Here is a 19,142-nt window from a genome sequence, read left to right as displayed (position 1 = left end):
CAATCACACATCGGCCATCAGCCCTGTAATTCGTAATTTTATCTGTCCAGTGATGCTGCTAGTCAGCCCCTGGTGATCGGGGGTGGATGAAGAAATCAGCCCCTATTGCCCAAAATGTCTGACATATACTTTAAATCAGGTCATGGGTGTGAAAAGAAGATCATTTTTTCTGAATTAAAGCTTTATGGCTAAATTATTTAGGTGATTATACAATAACGATGCATTGACTGAATGCATTTAATTTTAAACTGGAATCGAAACATGAATTTGGGACACAAATCAAAATTCACTAAATTCAGCTTTAAAAAAAATCAACCATAAAATGAAAAGTTTGGTCACTGAGACTCTGCCTTTAACCTCTTTTATACACCAGTTCAAATGTAAAGTCTGATCTCTGTGAGACAATCTGTTCAAGAAGAACTAGACGAAGCTAATTGCTATTTCATGAAGGTCAGTGGTACACCTTGACAGCAGCAGGACTGAAGGAAGGCTGTATAGGCGAGTGGCTGTAAAGCCTTTCCAGGCTACTCTGATGCACCCTTATTATCATAATGTAATAAGACATCCATGTTTACAACAACAGGGGTTTGGGGGCTGTGGGGAGGGTGCGTGGCAGAGCAGAAAGGACTTCATCAAAAACAGCTGCAGTTCCAATGATACCACAGCTAAAGAGCTACATACGACTAACGCTGCAATCACCATTATGCAACTTTATGAATGCTGTATAGTTGTGGCAGATTATATGATTTAAAAAAAGTGCCCTGCTTCACTTACTTAACAAGAGCATTACATACAGCCAAAAATGTGCTAAATGAGAAATAAATATCTTTGCAAGGAGACTGTGGCAAATGTACATATTGTACACAGATGCACACCATTCCACCAACACACATGCACGTCTGACACCTCATGTTCCCAGACTGTTAACACTACTGCACACAATATCTGACTTTTCTGGTCAGACAAGTTTTAATGTGAACTGTTTACACATGAATGCAGGAACTGACAGACTGTAACATGAAGACAGTGCAGTTGTTAAAATTTAAAAAGGTATCAGAAAGGGTGCTGACAGCTGTTCCTCCCAAATCCTCTAGATATTGAGCCTCATCAATGCCATTTTGTGTTGTATTTAATGGGGCAATATGTCATTCTGACAAAAGAACTGCATAGGATTACTGAAATAATAAAAGGACTTCACACAAAGTATATAGAATTCTGACAAATCTGGCTCTCACAGAGATAAGCAGACAAGAAAGAGGGACGCAAGAATAATTTTAGGAAAATGGCAAATGCAGAAACCGAAAGTAGGACAAGGGATGGAAAGTTACCCTTTTATGGTTTTAATCATAATTCTGACAACTGTTTTGGAAAAGAGATAGGCAGCAACATTTAGATTTCCCTCCACTGGCCTAGATAAGAAGAAAAGACACATAATGTATCTATTGTTGATGTAATGAGAACAAACACGGGAAAGCAAACAAATGACAGTACTGACCAGAAAGATAAAACGATTTCAAAAAATGCACTATTAACATTCTCATTGTGTTTGAACTTTCTTAAGGTCAAGCATCATGCATCACACACCAGTAGTCACATTCAGCTAAATAGATTGCACATACCCCTCAGCTGAATGATGGTTGCGCAAACCAGAATACAAAAAAACTCATGAACACTATGATTCAACAATTCATCAAGATGAAGGATGAAAATAGATTCCCACCCCCCCACCCCCAAGATACGACTACAACCTGTAACTGAAGTTGTTGCTTTCAATATACTGAATGGCTCTTCAAAATGTCAACCAAATTGTGAAAACATGATATGATTCTTAACAATGCAGCAACACCATGCACTATTCAAAGCAATGAGAGGAATGGGATATGGTGTCTTACATATACCATGCAAAAAATGAAGCACTATGGCACAAATCAATTTTCTTATCTATTAAAAACATGTGAAAAAGCCAACAGAAATAAAGGCCAAATGTATCAAGAAATCAGACTAACAGCAGATGATAAGGACAGAAGGAGGAAAAAGGGATTTACTTGTATCTGGAGACGCCATAGAGGACATGATGACTGGTGGACCCGTGCGTCGACTTAGCTTCTGGTTAGCAACCAGGGCACCTTGGCCTTGACCTGGTGCTCCCATAGGGACATGAGCATTGTCTGGTGTGGGTCCCCCACCCTTACGCATCAGCTGAGGACTGGGGTGAGGGCTGTGCATGGGTGACAATGGCAGTAAGTTCCTGTCCCTCTTCATCAGCTCCATGGGCACTGTGTAATTGGTAGAGTATGCTTTCGGTACCTGTTGTGGTGGCTGTGGTAAAGCTGGCAGGGACATGGGCATCTGTTGTGGCATACCTGGCATGGAGTGAATAGACCCTGGTATGGCAGGCATTGACCCAGTCATCTGCTGTGGCATTATCTGCATTGCCTGCATGGGCATCCCTGGCATTGTCATCCCAGAAGAGTAGGCAGACATGGGTCTTGACTGAACAGGCATAATGGCTCCAGTGTATGGCCCCGGGGATCGAGGTGGTTGGCCTGGGTAGCCTCCAGAGGCTTCCAGGAGGTGCTGAGAGGGGGCACTGCTGGGCCTCCTACCCATTACTTCTCCCATCCTTGGGGAGATGGTCTGCATGCCCCCAGGGGTCTGTGGGGGCATCAGATGGGGGTCCACAGTCAAAGCCTGTGGAGGATGCGGTGGGTGGTGGTGCTGCTGCTGGTGGTAGATGTCTGAGCGATGGCTAAAACTATTAGAGCGGCCTCGCATGGGTGTCTGAGGTTGAGATGGGGCTGGCAGAGCATCAACAGGCCGCTTGCAGTTGTGGACCAAGCGAGACAGTACACGTGCTTGGCCGAGGTTGGGGGCGACGGTGCGCACATCGTTCTCCTCCATAACAGCTAGCATGCTAGCGGAGTCAAATCCCTGCTGGATAACTGAGGAGATGGTGCTCTCTGAGAGGCCCTCATTTCGCAGCAAGGCAAGGAACTCAGGATCAACTGTCCTCTTGGGGTCCACAGGCAAAGGCGTCCCTGGGGCAGTGGATGGAGGAGCAGAAAGAGGAGCAGGGAGTGGAGTGGCTGGGGGAGGAGGGGCTGAATATGGGGCAGCCTGCACAGGGGCAGGTGCAGCAGGGGCAAGTGTTGCGGTCTGCACTGGGGCAGGTGGAGCGGGAAGTGGAGCTGCCATAGAAAGGTTAGGGTCAGACATGGGCATAGTAGGTGGAGGTGGCAGGGGCTGTTGCAGATGCTGCTGCAACTGTTCTTGTTGAAGTTGCTGTTGCTGTAACTGCTGTTGTTGAAGCTGTTGCTGTTGAAGTTGTTGCTGCTGTATTTGTTGTTGCTGAAGTTGCTGTTGCTGTAACTGCTGTTGTTGTATTTGTTGCTGTTGAAGTTGCTGCTGTTGTAATTGTTGCTGTTGTATTTGTTGTTGTTGTTGTATCTGTTGTTGCTGTTGTATTTGTTGTTGCTGCTGTAACTGCTGCTGTTGTTGGATGGTATAGGGTGAGGCTGTCTCTTGCCTCATAATCATACCTTGACTGGCAGGATCTACTACTAGACAGGTAGCAGCATGCTGCTGCGGATCCAATGGGCGGCCATTAACATCAGTATAAACTGACTGACCGGTCAGAGGTGGAGGCTCACTGGCATACCGAGGAGATGCATGCTCCATCCCATAGTGAGCAGGAGACGGATCTCGGGAGGGTATGCACTGTTGGCCATCTGGCGTCATTTTGGCAGCAGTTACAGCACCAGGTTCCCTATAAGCCCGATTCAACTCATGAGCAGTAGGAGGAGGAGGAGGAGGAGGAGGTAGAGGCGATGAAGGAGCTTGAGGTCCTGCTCTCCCTCCCTGACCTTGATCCCACATAGCACGAGCCACAGGTGTCATCCCAAAATGAGAACCTGACCTACTGAGTGGATGAGGAGGCTGTTGTTCTGGCCGATAAAAGCCCTCAGGTGGCCGAGGAGTCATGGCCGGGTTATGGGAATAGTAATCCTGATGTGGAATGGATCCTCGGTGAGCCATGGGTGCACGTTTGTAGTGGTTTAGATCAGGCACAGAGCCCTTCCTCATCCCCCGTGGGTCGTGTCGCTCTGCGTAAACCTGTGAGTAGAGAGAGTCTTGGTAGGAATATGGGTCGCGTTTCAAATCCAGGTCAGGGGGCTGCACTCCTGGTGGAGGCTCATACCACCCACCTCCCTCTCCGTATGACAGAGAGCTCCGCCGGCCCGCTACTCTTGCCTGCTGCTCGTAGACACTCTCAGCCCTGTCCCACTGACCCTCATTCCCCCCTAATGTGTCCCAACTGTGGGAGCGACCAAGACTCAACTGTTTGTTAGGGACAAGCATTGGCAAAAAAGGAAAAAGCCGAGAAAGCTTAACGGAGGGGAAAAAAACAAAACAAAACAAATTTTCCGCTTGAAGCTGTGAAAGTTCTCTTTCAAGTCTTCATGTACTGTAGCTGTGGAACGGAGAGAGGGAGGAGGAAAACAAGCAGAAAAGAAGATGAAGCAGGGTCTGCCGTTTCACCTGATATCAGGTTGTAATATTGTAAGCCCGTACTATCAGGTGACTCTCCCTTTGGCTGTTGGTCCTTGAATAATTAATCTCTGGTCATGCTGGCTTCTTGTGCTCAAGGAAAGAGGACACCACACACAAACACATCAGACCAAACTACACCAACACAGTACACTGAAGAGGTAGCCCAGCTACTCCATGGAAGCCACGGTAACAGGGTGCATGCTTGAGATGGCCACCAAACGTTGATAAAAAAGACAAAAATGAAAGGAGCGGATAGGTTGGGTTTTAGGTGGGGATGGGCAGGGACTTGTACTAATCCAATAGGGTTTATCTCTCCCTTCTCTGGGACATTTTACTCGCTCTTCCGATTGCTATGAGGGATTACATCTAAATAAAGCCTGTTTAATTCCACTTCCCACTATGACGTCATGTGAACCAGATACAAGTGTATCTAGTGATGGTGATGATGATGGTGATGACGATGCCAATGATTTAGAGTCCACCCCCAAACCCCTCCCCCTCTCCTGAAGAGTCACCTACCTGAAGCTGTTGATGATGTACTGTTGTCAACAGGTTTCAGTTTTTAGTTTGCCAGATTCACAGCGCAGGGAGGGGAGGCCATGCAAGGCACACAGCTCCATTGAATACAAATGAAATACAGTTCTCTCAGCTAGTCCCATGTGCTGTCAGCAAACATCAAATCCACTCTGATTGGACACTAATCCTCCAGGCCCCATGCTTGCAGCACAGCCACCATGCAACTGCTGCCCAGCTTACTCTGAAATGTCCTTGATGCCTTCGTGGCGCTCACTGTCACTGCCCCACTCTCCTCGATTTGAGATCACTCAGACCTGCTGTTTGTACATTAACTGTCGGAAAATTACAACACATGGATTGCATGGAGATTTCAGAATGCATAACGTAATCCACCTGCTTTGTCCTATTTGCCCTCCCAGTGATTGTCCTTTCAAGCAAGTGTCAATATTACTGTCTTGTAGAGTAAAAAAATAACAGTGTTAAATGCAACACTTGTACAGAAAGTTCAAATCTCAAAATTGTTTTTATTTTGCCATTAATGTTACTACATGAATTCTAACTATATGCATCTTACTGTCAGAAAAATACATCACCTTCCCCCTCTTTCGTAAAGCTCTTCTGATCTCCTTCACAGAGGAGCTCCGTAATCTGGATTTGCCCCTTTGCAAAGAAAAGTAAAACACTGGGGGAGTGTGGTGTGTGTGCATCTGTGTGGAAGGGGGAAGGGTTCTTTTTGTAACAGCAGTTAATTCAAAGCACCTACAACCTTTGCCTTACTACAACACTGTGCTTGTTGAGCTGAAACACAACAGGAGCTCATTCCACTTCATTCAAATATGCCATAGTGAAAAAAGCTATTTGGTATAATGCTGCAGTATTATTAGTATATATTATGCTTTGGCATAATACATTTATATTATTATCTATTTTACATTTATCATTCCATTTAACCAAGGTGATGTTCAACATATGACTCTGAGTGTGTACCTGCCTACCTAGCTGCCTGCATGTCTCACTTCATGTCACTGTGGCTGAAACCTGATCCCCTCTGCAGAGGATCCCTGTTTATTAATGCATGAAAACAGATGTAAGGTGAGGAAGTGTCCATTTCCATCCAAATCTAATCTCAGAGTCAATCATAGCAAGGGGTAGTAATACATATTTCAGACTGTGAATAAAGTCTTGTTAATATCAGCATATTGAGAAAAGTTCCTGAATATCATACTGAGGGCCTGCGGAAACAGTGCAGGCATGTCCGTCGTCGGCACTAATATCTTGTTTAATCACAGTTGTGTAATTAGAGTAGGAAGAGATCAGAGTGGGAGCGGAGTATTCTGCTGTTTTCACAAGATGACAGGAAAAAGCTGATGACAGTGGCTCCAAAACCAATTGCGCAGATGACTGAGAACTTTTTTTCTTTTGGTAAGGTCAGAAGAACATTAGTCAGCTTGATGTAAAAAGGAAATTAAAATGGGAAGGAGAGGAAGCAAGTGCAAGCCCTCACAGAGATCTAAAACCAACTGTACAGATGAATTATTAAATCAAAGCTGAGAGTTGGGGGGGAATTTGATTTTATCAGTCAAGGTATTGCTGTTATAAAGTCAATCAAGTTTCAAGTATGGGTGTCATTCATAATCACAATACTTTAATTAGACGTCTTACACTTACTGTTTTTTCTGAACATGCAGTTGAGTGGATTGCAAACTATCGCACGTTTCTGGGCATACTATTATTTACTATATACATAATTTGCCTTGGACATAATATTCCAAACTCATTTCTATACTGATGTCACTGATATTTAGTGCTTTGCCCTCACTCCTGCTAAGACTTTTGCGTATCTTCAGCATGCAGTTGATAAGAGTACAAGAACAGCTTTTTCAAGTGCAACTTATTCTAAATGCAGATAAATAAACTTTACTTCTTTACTATTTCAAGAACAGTAAGATCAGCATTGTCCGAAAGAAATTGTATCTACTTTTAAATACCTAGGGTTTTTAAGTGATGACCACTTGTCTTTTAAGGAGCATATCCAGTATGTTACAAAAAAAGCTGAAGCTTTTACTAGGATTTCACTACAGAAACAAAATGTGATGTGTTGTACATGAATGCCTCTGCTCATTATCTTCCCATGCTGGATAGCGTGTATCATGGGGCTCTGAGATTCATTACAAACTGTGGTTCTCTTACTCATCATTGTGTATTATATTCAAAAGTGAATTGGTCTGGTTTATGTGCACACCACCTCAGTCATTGGCATGTTTTTATTTACAAAGCCATTCTTGGCAAAATTCCTACTTACTTATCTTCGCTTTTAAACTTGAAATACAGAAATTACAATCTTCGTTCTCTGGACATTTTGTGATATGTTGTTCCCAAGGTCCAATCAGTCTACAGACTGATCTTAAACTTCAAAACATAGTAACCCTGAATGATTTTAAAGCTATGGTGAAATTTATTGAGTCCAAGTTGTCGGTGTGCAAATGTTTTATTTGATCATATTAATGCTACTCAAATCTATATGTTTTTCCTGTTAATGACTGTTGAAACTCTGTGTGCTATTCATGGCCAGGTCTCCCTTATAAAAGAGATCATTGATCTCAGTGGGACAAAACCTGGTTAAATAAAGGCTAAATTTAAAAAAAAAAAAAAAAAAAAAAATATATATATATATATATATATATATATATATATATATATATATTTATATGTCTGTGTCTCCTCTTTGTCTCTGTGTCTGTGTGTGTGTGTGTCTGTGTTTATGTGAGTAAATGTGATCCCCTGGCTTCTGTCCCCAACCTCATCCACTCCTCTCATTACTTCTTCTAGCCCAGCTCTCAAGAGACTTGGACTCTCAGTGCAGCAGATCACTCATCCCCGTAAAGTCAACCTCAAACAGAGAGACGGAGGCAGAGGTGTGTACTCAGGGTTTGCCGATCTAATCCTGACAGGAAAGTAAATCGCAAAGTTCTGTTTGTCTCAAACTAAACAATGTTTGACTTTCAAATTCTAATGTTCCTCCATTTGCCATACTTGCCAGACTGTGCACACAACGCCAGATTCACTGTAACAGAGGGATTTAGGAATTAAGCTGGGGATTTTAGAACAAATATAATACCACCCCAGCAGAAGCTTATAAAGACCTTACACTGAATAAGACTTGACTGGTGAAAAATTCAAAACGAGTAAAACATATAGAAACCTCAAGAAAAGGATGCAATAATGTAGTTCTTTTGACTGCTAACAGATTTCATAAAACGCTACTCTACTTTAGCCTGGTGTAGTGTATTTAAGGTTTTATAGTGTATTTTTCTTTTACAGGACTACACTTTTCCCTGTATTAAAGAAAATTGCATTAAGACAGACATGATGTACAACAGTCAGATCTGTGGCTAATCTGTCACACAAGACGCTTGCCATTGTTTAATAAACACTCTACATCTCCCTGTCACTCAGCCCTCTCAGTCCCTGCCTCCACATTAATATTACAGCTAAGCCAGCAGGATACCAGAGGTGGGTCACTTTATATGTATGTGTGTGCTTGTTGGTGCATGTTTTAACCATGTAAAATGTTTGCATGCTTTACCAAATGTTGGAATCAGAGGGTTCACATGTAACAAGCCCATTTAGAAATTTGCTGTCACTCACCCTCACCCCTCCATCTATCCACCCACTCAGACACACAAAGACAAAGAGTACAAACATATTCAGCTTGCACAATCCTGGATCCGCACTCAGCCTTTTGACCCTGTTTGGCTCATCTTCTGACATGCAGCAGCGGCCACAGTGCTTCGTTAATGTGCCTTTTCATTCACACGCACACCGCTGCTAAAGCCTTAGCCTTGGTCTGATGTGCATACATGAATAAAAATCACACACTAACTCAAAGTGAATACTGCACTGCAACAGAAATAAAAACAACTGTCTCCTACAGTGCGACACGTCATGTACTCAAGGCATGATTTGAATGTTAAACACACACTGACTTATGCATCAGCGTGGGGCAGGAGGCACTAACTGGGAATGGGATTACAATGCCACTACCGTTGCAAAGAATAATGCTGTCAGATTAATTGTAATGCACACTTAACAGACATTATGTACATGGTTGCCTTGTATGTGATTCCAGTGGGATTATTTGTCTCTGAAAGCATCTCCATAGGGACTAAATGGACTGTAAAATGGAGGTCGATGGCAATGAAGCTAGTAATTATCTAAATGACAATTATATACTTGGTTAGTGTAACAGGTTAGAATTGACAGGTTTGGTTTTTTTTCTATTTTGCAAGTGTGCATGCACTACATACACACAGCAAAAGCCCACACATTCTCCAACATTTCCTCTATGTCAGCTATGTTACAGAGAGATCCCTCTATCCATAATCCATCACCTTTGGGTTCATCCCATCACCCCACATCTACGACCCATCTCATCCAATCTCCAGCCCGATCTGGAGAAGACCACATGTCATTATAATATTTAGTGGCATAGATGAGGAGTTCTTTTTGAAATTAGATTTTTTAGGAGCTCATTTCCAACTTTCAACAACCCGCTAAGCTTCATGCCAGCTCAAACAAAATGCAGATGCAAATGCAGACACTAAGAAGAAAAGGAAAACCGTACCAGACCATTTCATTCAAGGTGTGCACAAGAGACAGTCACTAATGATGATAATACAATGGTTTGCTACAAATGATAGCAAACCGGCATGAAGAATTTCCTTCCAAAAATAACACTTTCGACCATTTTTTTTATCTGCTCTTTTCCCTTTTCCTCCCCCCAAGTTCTCCATGCCCCTCCCTGCCTCTCCGCAAAGCCTATAAAGGGGTCAGGGGTTTTGGTGAGGAGCCTGGAACAAGCCCGAGGGGGGGGTCAGACTCAGAGACCACTCCGATGACTTCATACCAGAGCTGGATGCCAGAACGTGGGGAGGCGAGTGGGAGGGAGGGATGAAAGCAGAGAGGTGGATGCAGCAGAGCCCTGAGTCTGTGCTAAAAAGCTCAGGATACGAAGCCCCCCCTGCAGGAGAGGATGACATCAGGAGATCCCCTCGCTTCTCCTCCACAGCCTTCCTGGTTGTCCTCTATATTTAATATGAAGTGTTTTGTTATATATATTTTAAAAAAAACTTGCAGGTCCGTTAAATGTGAGAATATGAATAATTCACAAGTTTTATGGTATTTTAGCATGACTGGCCACATTATTTACTGTTCACTGTTTAAACATCTCCTCCTGTTGTACACATGACAAAACAAGATGCATTATCAAGCATTAACATATTTATTTAACTGCCAACTAAAACACTTGGAATCACCATGACAAATTACACTACCCCACCTTGTGGTGTTTGCATCCAAGCACAGATTTACAAGTTGTAAATCAACATTCAGGAACATGCTGTTACTGCGACCTAGTTCACGTCGCAGTGCCGCTCACATCCCATCTCTGCCCAGATCAGTCAGTTAGCTCTGGCTAAACGGCAATGGCAACAACTTGCACTGCTGCCCAAGCCAATGCATGCTGGGTACACAGATGGAGCGGACAGAAGGAGAGACAGAGAGAGTGAGAGAAGAAAAGAGAAAAAGGGGCAATGGAAGAGTATGAGAACTGATGCTCACAACAGATGTTTGCCACAGTTACAATCTTCTTGGCACTTTATCAAATCCACAACAGAAGGAACAGTTGTACCTTATACATTCTGAAAGCTGATATCTAAACTAAACAATGCTGTTAGGGTTAATAGAGAAATAAATGTTGTAATTTGTATAACCAATTAAAGCTGACTTAATAAAAATTCAAACAGAATCCTTCTGTGTTTTGAAACAATTAGTTGATTAATCAATTAGTTGACTGACAAACCAAAAAATACAATCATCAAACATTTTCATGGTTTCCCATAGCATTATTTAGTAGGGGTGAGCCACCTCTGCTAATATCATAAAAAATGTATACACTTTCATAAGGCTGCAACTGACGATTATTTTCATTTTTGATTAATCTGCCAATGACTTCCTAGATTCATTGATTAATTGTTTTGCCTATAAAATGTTGGTGAATAGTTGGAATAATTTCCCAGAGCCCAAGGTGATACCATTCAGAATGCTTGTTTTATTCGGCGTCAGCCAACAGTCCACAACCCAAAGATATTCAGTTAACTATAAGATAAGAAAAAAGCATCAAATCCTAAAATCTGAGAAACTGCAACCAGAAAACACTGAAAGATGACTGCAACAATTAACTGATTATCAAAATAGTTGCAGATTAATTTTATGTCAAAAAAAGTTAGCTCGACTAATTGTTTCAGCTCTACCTTTTTATAAAGTAAAACATAAAACCTTTAGGGAAAAAGAGTGAAGGTGCAATTTCACACAGCAAGAGTGGCTATTGTTAAGGCCATCCTCCACTAACAAAATTGATCACAAGACACGATGCATCCAGATCTAAGTGGTTTACCAGCTTGGCTAAAACAATTTCCTGGGGAAAACTCTGATTTGTTTATCGATTAACTGTCAAAGGTAATTTATCAAGCGAAAAAAGCCAAACATTCTCTGTTTCCAGGTTCTCAAATGTGAGGATTTGCTGCTTTTCTCTGTGTTGTATCATTGTAATTTTAATATCATTGTGTTTCTGACTGTTGGTTGGACAAAACAAGGAACGTCAGGATGTCACTTTGGGCTCTGGGAAATTGGGATGAGCAAGTGTCACCATTTTCTGACACGATAGCAGACCCAATGAATTTTAAATTAATTGAAAAAATAACCGATAGACACGAGTTGCAGCCTTAGCTTGACCTTGCATGTCTAATCTGAAAACCACAAAAATCTAACATGAAAGCAAAGGACAGTGAATCACATCAGATATCCTCAATGGTAAAACATCCACCGTTCCAGTGAAATCTACATTCCAGCACCGTGACTACTTCTGATAGGAGTAAACAGCCACACTTGATCAGCCATTTCGAATTCAATTTAGGCCACAGGCACGGCTCAGTTAGCCACTCATCACAATGAGTAAAGATGTAATCAATGCACTCCGCTGTGAAACAAGTATTGGATTGACACAGTTATCCTCAGAAGATAAATGGAGATTAGGGAAGCTTCTCTCGCCAAGTGCAACCCACGACGGCAACACAGTCACAATCACTCCATAACGTCCTTGTTTTTGTCAATACACATGATGTGAACTTTGATTTCTATTTCACGCCTCAGTCCAAACACTCTGTTTATAGATAATAGTGGGTGGCTTTGACATTATGGTGCAGAACACCCCATGCCTCTGGTTTTGAAATACCCTTTTTATATGGTTGAGCAGATTTAACGCTACCGTGAAAACAACGTGATTCACCACCCTCTGATCTTTTAACTTCCTCAATGTGAATCACCCTCTTCTACACATTTTTAGGGGAAGATGTGGTGACTAACTGCACCAGAAAAAAAAATCCCCCTTCATCTTTGGTAGAATGACTTTATTGTTGATTAGCAGATGTGACATGGACACTTCTGAAGAAAATATTGTTATATTGTGTTTAACATACGGCCTCCTTGAGCAGTACACAGTAAGTCATTCTTCTTGTGTAAAAAAAATTTATCAATAAAAAAATAGAGGGGAAAAGTGTTTCCAAGCGAGCAGGGTTGGTGGTTTGGAGAGGTTTGAGATGCCACATGTGTCTCTCATTCTGAGGGTGGAAACAGACAGCATTACTGCTTCATTTAGGAATCTATTATATTGTGTTTCTCAGTCTCAATGGGATTTTCCTTAGACATGAACAAAGAGGAATGTTGATACTTGATAGTCTGAAGAGTTTTAATGTGATACAACTCAATATTACTGAGAAAATCCTACGGTTTCGCTTATAGAGAGCTGAAGTGAAACTGGAGCGTAATGTTCTTTTACATAAGACCTAATTCAAAATCACACTGACATTTGAAATATATAACATGAGGATTTGCTGCTTTTCTCTGTTGTATATCATTGCAATTTGAATATCTTTGACTGTTGGTTGGACAAAACAAGAAACGTCAGGATGTCACCTTGGACTCTGGGGAATTGGGATGAGCAAGTCTCACAATATTCTGACATTTGCATTATTTCAAATGTCAATTTCAAATGTCTTTTGAATTAGGTCTTCTTTCTTATGTAAAAGAACATAGATGTTCCACTGTCACTTCAACTCTCTTTAAGCGAAATCATAGGATTCTGTAGAGTCTACAGAGTATCAAGTATCAACATTCAAAATCACAGTGACATTTGAAATAATGTAAATGATTAAAAATACAACCCTGCAACATAACCTTGGTCATGCAATTCACTCTATTTGTGATGTTAAAGTGATTATTTTAAATATTACATAATTGTTTATTTAATATTTCAGTTTTGAGTGGTCTTTAACAAACACCATTTCCCATGAGCCCAAGACCGTTGTAGGTTCAACGTCACTAGTTTGACAGACAGAGGCCAGTCGAGTGATGGGCTTTGAGAATGAACAAAGAGTGTTAACATTTTTTTAGACAGCAGAGACAGCGGTTGGAATGTTCACATTAGAAGAGAGCGTGGGTAGATTACTTGGGACAATGGGGAAATAGTTAAGGCCTGGGTATGCTTGAACCGAACTAGTTTTCACAACATGTCATCCAGCGATGTCTAAAAGGCAGCTTATAGCAGCTCTGAACGGTCACACTCAAAGGCGGGGTGAAAAGCCTGCAGTCATAGAAGAGCGCATGATGTGATAATCATTCAAATGGGATAATAGCGCACACTTTTGGACAGTCTCAGTGTCGCACTCATTTGTACACATGAAAACTGACCAAAAAAAAGAATTAAGTTCTAATCCTATATTTTGTCTCACCACACACCTGACAATCTGCTGTGTGAAGTGGGTGTGAATGTCGGATTGTCGTTTTCGGGAAGTTACAAACATTGTCAGACACAGTGCCTCCAATTCCGACATTGGAAAGCTGTGGGGGGAAGGGGTTTGAAACACTGTTTGACCTTCCAACAAGCACTTCGATTGAAGCATACTGACTCCTTTACAATGACATCCTGTATATTACGGGTGAAACTTCATGGGAGCTGTAATTTTTTTGAATGCTAACATTTTAATCAATCGTTGTTTAACTTAATTAAAATCACAAAGGGTTCAAATTCTAATAGCAAATGCTGTAGTCAATTCTCACTTATCTTGAAATATAGATAGTAAACCCTAGGAACACATTTCATTTTTCTACAATGAGTTATAGAAGTTAGTGGAACATCTGCTAGCGGCTAAACCCACATTACAAAAAGGAGAATACAAAAGAATAATCTTGCACTACACAGTACAGTATATGCATTATTGGTGAATTGAGTGAAGGGTGAGTATGAGCTTGGGCACACACACACACTAAATAAACATTCAGAGGCTCCTGCTAGTGGTTAAGTAAAAAAATGTGTGAGTAAAAAAACGAAAGGAAAATCTCTTGCTTTGTCTTTCTCTTTAACACACACACACACACACACACACACACACAAACACACACACGCACACACAAATCAATCCCACTATCCGCTATAATCAATCCCAGGGCTCTGAGGAGTGCTTCACTTTATAACAAACTCCCTACTTCATCTCTCCAGCAATCTGGAAACATCGAACTCAAGTCTCATTCAGCCACCAACCCAACCTCCTCTACAACACACACAAACAAACACACTCTTTCTCCCTCCTCAACAGCCTTCAAAGCTGAAGTTTGGAGCCTCGGCTGGTCCCAAGGCTCCCTTTTGACACACACAAACACACTTATGCAAACGATCCCACTGGCTTTTCACTGAATTTGTAGCAGCAGGCTGAAATGCTTAAATACTGGTGGAAACTTCATTTCCATATAACAGTGGAGGGAATCTTTTATGGCTACAACATAAACCCATGGCACCAATACACACACTCAAAGTTACATGTGCACACACAAAGACACAAGCATCCCACAACCTAAATAATCAATAACCAGTGACCTGCAAATATGTAGCATAAAAAGCAGAAAGCAGAGATAGAAAGAGAGGAGTAAAGGAGTCTGTCTCACCCTCACAGATCCTGTCCAGCCGCTGGCGTTTCACTTTATGTTTGTCAACCAGAGCCATCCCGTCACAGCTTGAAATGTTCTCTCCCCTCTTGTTTTCACTTGATATCCACCTCTCCGCCTTTAAGTCTCAAATACTCCAATCCACCAGAAGTTAGCTAGCTGATGTTTTATACCTGAAATTCAAGAAAGCAGGGACAAAAATTATTCTGATAGTGACGTATATTCACTGTAAATTTCGATTTTTACATTTAGAATTTTTATTTCTTGGATTTTAGGTTATTTATTTACTTATTCTTTTGTAAGTGACCATGTACTGTACAATATTTAACATAAATGTTTCCATTTAATGTGCCAGAGTTATCTTGAAGCTAATTTATACTTGCAGTCCCCTTGGGATTAAAATACACTGTATACACAATGACATAACAAGACATGACACATTATACTCAATTATGCACAGCAGTACATCACATACATATAAAAAGTGCATGTTGTGCAAATTAAAGACAAGGGAAGGTGTGTACAATGCAAAAAACAATCAAATGCAGAGTCATTGGTTACAGATTGAGTTGTGGCTTTAACAGAAATGCCTTTTAACTTCATGTTCATTAAGAACATGAGAGTTTAATAACTTGCAGAGACGTTACTCTCCACTAGAGGGAGACTCATCTCAGTGAGCACAATTTTTATTTAATGAAGAAATGTCACTTCTGCAACCAGAGCCCCCAAACTGAGTTGAACACAACAAAAGCAGACAAACACAGAGTGAGTGAGTAAATGAGGCGTTTTACCAATCTTTTATGTTCAGTGACTGATGCTCCTCTAAAAGAGCAATCTTCTAATTGGTTCCTACTGAAGCCTGAGGGACACAACAGTTTTTTTTGGGGGGGAAGGCAGGCAGACAGACACACACACACACACACAGGCAAGTAGGTACACACACACACACACAAAGACACACAAGATGACAAGCACGCAACACACACACACACTCTAAGGGCAGCGAGTCACACAGAGGAATGTGGGTCAGTTAGTCAGCAGACGGGAGGAGGTTGTATCAGCAGAATAAAGACATAAAAGATGGTTGGTGGGAGGGAGAAGGAAGTCCTAGAAAAACATTGTCTGACAGGATGAGTACAGTGTGACACCATCGTCCTCCTACATTTTAACTGTTTTATCTGTTTTAGCACTTTCGCATTCATAACCATACCTCTGTTTCTTTCCATATTAGCCTCTGGGCCCAATCCTAGAGTGCTTCACTTCGAGAATGGCACTCACTTGACTATTTATGTGATGATATATTGATATTTGCACTGTAACTGCAATTATAACTGTTATGTTTTGGTGGGGTGGAGGGCAGGGTAAGTAATATGGCTGAATGATGAATTGAAGTCGCGTTTTTATTTGGCTGTTGGGGAATTTTCCCAGATAGGGGCAGGAGGGGGATGTGGTGCGCTGCAGCTAAGTGAATTTAAAAGAAACACTACCACAGGTGCTAAATTTCTCCTGCATTCAACACACTATGAGCGTCTGTCTTTCTCTGGCAGTGACAAACACACTGCGTGTCTTTCTTTAACCACACACATTTCTGCTTGCTTCACCAGTCAGCTGTGCTTCAGCTTCCCTCCTCCACAAGGTAAGCCTTCCTGCCAAAGAGCTGAATACCCACATGTGGGAGTCAGAGAAGAAGTAATTGAGCAAGAGGGAAAGCAGGAAACAGTCAGTCAGAGGCGGGGGAGTAACACCGCCTTGGCTATGAATAGACTGGAGGAGACTTGCATGGGCATCTCCTGCTCTGTGCTGCATGAGCGCCAACACTATAGGTCATGAGTGCATCTGACCATTTAGTCATTATAAACTCTCTTGATATAGACTTCACTGACAGCTGCCTCAGTGAACAAACAGTAATATAGGCTGCCAGCTAAACAATGTCTCAAAATCGTAATGTACAGTAACATGTGGTGGTTATACAATATCAGGATGGGAATAAAATGATACTATCACAATATAATACTGTGCAATCCAGTACAACTAGCTTTCTAAAGTCATCGATTTTTGTAGAAACTGCTAAGATCTGCTCTCTGGTCATTTTTAAAAGTGTTTTTTAATGTAATCATTTAAATTAGATTATAAAGGTAAGGGCTAGGCAATAATTCAATATTAACATTTATCTTTTCACCAACACTTGTTGGAACTGTATTGTGATGACAGGATCATAACATGTTATCTGGAGTCCAAATTAATTGTGACGTTTTTGTTTCTATTTGTTGCATAAAAGTTGAACACAGTTCCACTGCACATCAATTTGATAATTTATATTTGATTTGACATATTATTAGGGCTGCACTCTAATAGTCGACTAAACCGTTAGTCAATGAGAAGAGTCTTAGTCAACAAAGTTTTCATTAGTCGGCTAGTCACTGAAAAAAACCCTAAAAAAACCCTCAAACTCCACTTGGGAGCTGCGCCTTATCACCAAAATGAATGTGTCAGGGGATTGTTGCAACATGGACATTTTCTCTTGTAACACAGGAAGTCACTTACCAGCACACTGCTGCTAACTGTACTAGCTGCCATTAGCTAGTTAGCTAACCTAGCTGTCAATTCAATTAAATTTTATTTATATAGCGCCAATTCACAGTCTCGGACCAAATACAGCCTCCGAGACTGATGGAGGTCATTTGACAATAGGGAATACAGTACCGAGGTGATTTATAGTGGCTCCGACCAGGACTCTGACTCCGAACAAAATGTTCAGTCTCCTTGCTGGTTGTTCCAACGTATTCACAATAATGTTAGCAACAGGCGGCTCGCTTTGCATTCACTTGTAAAATATATATTTTAACGGCTCATTATTACGGTTTTGTGTTTCTTTGTAATGTAGCACAGTGTTAACAATGTAACAGTCTTTCTCAACCCTGGAACTCTAACCATTTTCTGATGCCCCAAAAATAGACATTTAAATAATTAAATTAATATAATAAACGTTCGACGACTAGTCAACTAATGGCTTGAACTAACGACTACTAGTCGACTAGGAAAATCTTTAGTCGGGGGCAGCCCTTGTTCATACAGGATGATGATTTTGACCTTATCACCGAGCCATACAATCAGGTGTGCATATTTTTTTGTCCACCACATATAATTTAGGTCTACATGTTTAGTATCAATTAATTCACTGATTAAGCATACTGAATACATGAAAAAATGTATAACACTTTTAAAAAAAATAGAACCTCAATTGTAGTATTTATCACTTGCATGTGATGTAACTGAGGTCATGTACCCCCCAAACCTCTGCATTTACTCAGAATAAGAACTATGCTAATCTACACCTGGAATCATTTCAAACATCACTTTTCATCATTTTTGTTCTCACTGGTGGTCTCAAATGATCTGATGGCAAAACCCGCTGGCTTAGAAGAATGGCCCGCTCAGCAGTTTGAAAGCTACATTTGACCAAAACCCCAAAATCTGTGGTATACATGACTTCATTTCCATAAATTAATTCCAGAGATTTGACTCATGTAAGAAGAGATCTACTCTATTTCCAGAGAATTAAAAAAAAAAAACAGTCGACTCCACTAAGCGGGTTGAAAAGTCAACAACAACTTTGAGAAGAGCTCTCAGCCAGAGGAGTGCCAGAGAGGAAGTACAGTTTTCCTGCAGCCCTTAGCACCATCACTGCTGGATTGTTACTTGACTAAGTGCTGTTATGTAACTTAACAATAAAGGGATTGACCTGAGAGAAAATATACATGCTCAATGCTCAAACACACACTCAAACACAAACAACAGAAATACACAACCCCAGGGATTGTCTGGCTCGGCATAGAGAGGGCAGGCACTGTGCTCAACACACACACAGCGTTACTTGTGGCTGGATAGTCGTGTTCACAGGTTCCCTGACAAGTCTGTAAATGTTACCAAGTCAGATCATGACCAAAGTAACTATTGTCTGATCTGACGAGTGATGCAAACCTCACAATATTCTTAGTAATAGAATGTCTTTTTTTGTC

General features: G+C 41.2%; 1 protein-coding gene across 5 annotated transcripts in view; it reads right to left on the bottom strand.

Annotated features, from left to right (window-relative positions):
• ctbp2a (C-terminal binding protein 2a) overlaps positions 1 to 19,142 on the bottom strand; it is a 68,656-nt gene that overhangs the window by 30,773 nt on the left and 18,741 nt on the right. The window contains exon 2 of one of the 5 annotated variants that reach the window (XM_044214646.1): positions 15,124 to 15,296. In XM_044214646.1, the coding sequence (XP_044070581.1) occupies positions 15,124 to 15,181 (58 nt within the window). In that variant the 5' untranslated portion in view covers positions 15,182 to 15,296. Of the gene's footprint in view, positions 1 to 2,045; positions 4,787 to 10,405; positions 10,437 to 15,123; positions 15,297 to 19,142 lie in introns of those variants that run through there. The other 4 variants (XM_044214648.1, XM_044214644.1, XM_044214643.1 and 1 more) reach the window with 4 other exon arrangements.

The sequence above is a fragment of the Siniperca chuatsi genome, linkage group LG11, assembly GCF_020085105.1.
Source record: "Siniperca chuatsi isolate FFG_IHB_CAS linkage group LG11, ASM2008510v1, whole genome shotgun sequence".
Taxonomy (NCBI): domain Eukaryota; kingdom Metazoa; phylum Chordata; class Actinopteri; order Centrarchiformes; family Sinipercidae; genus Siniperca; species Siniperca chuatsi.
This window is presented reverse-complemented; position numbering and strand designations above follow the sequence as displayed.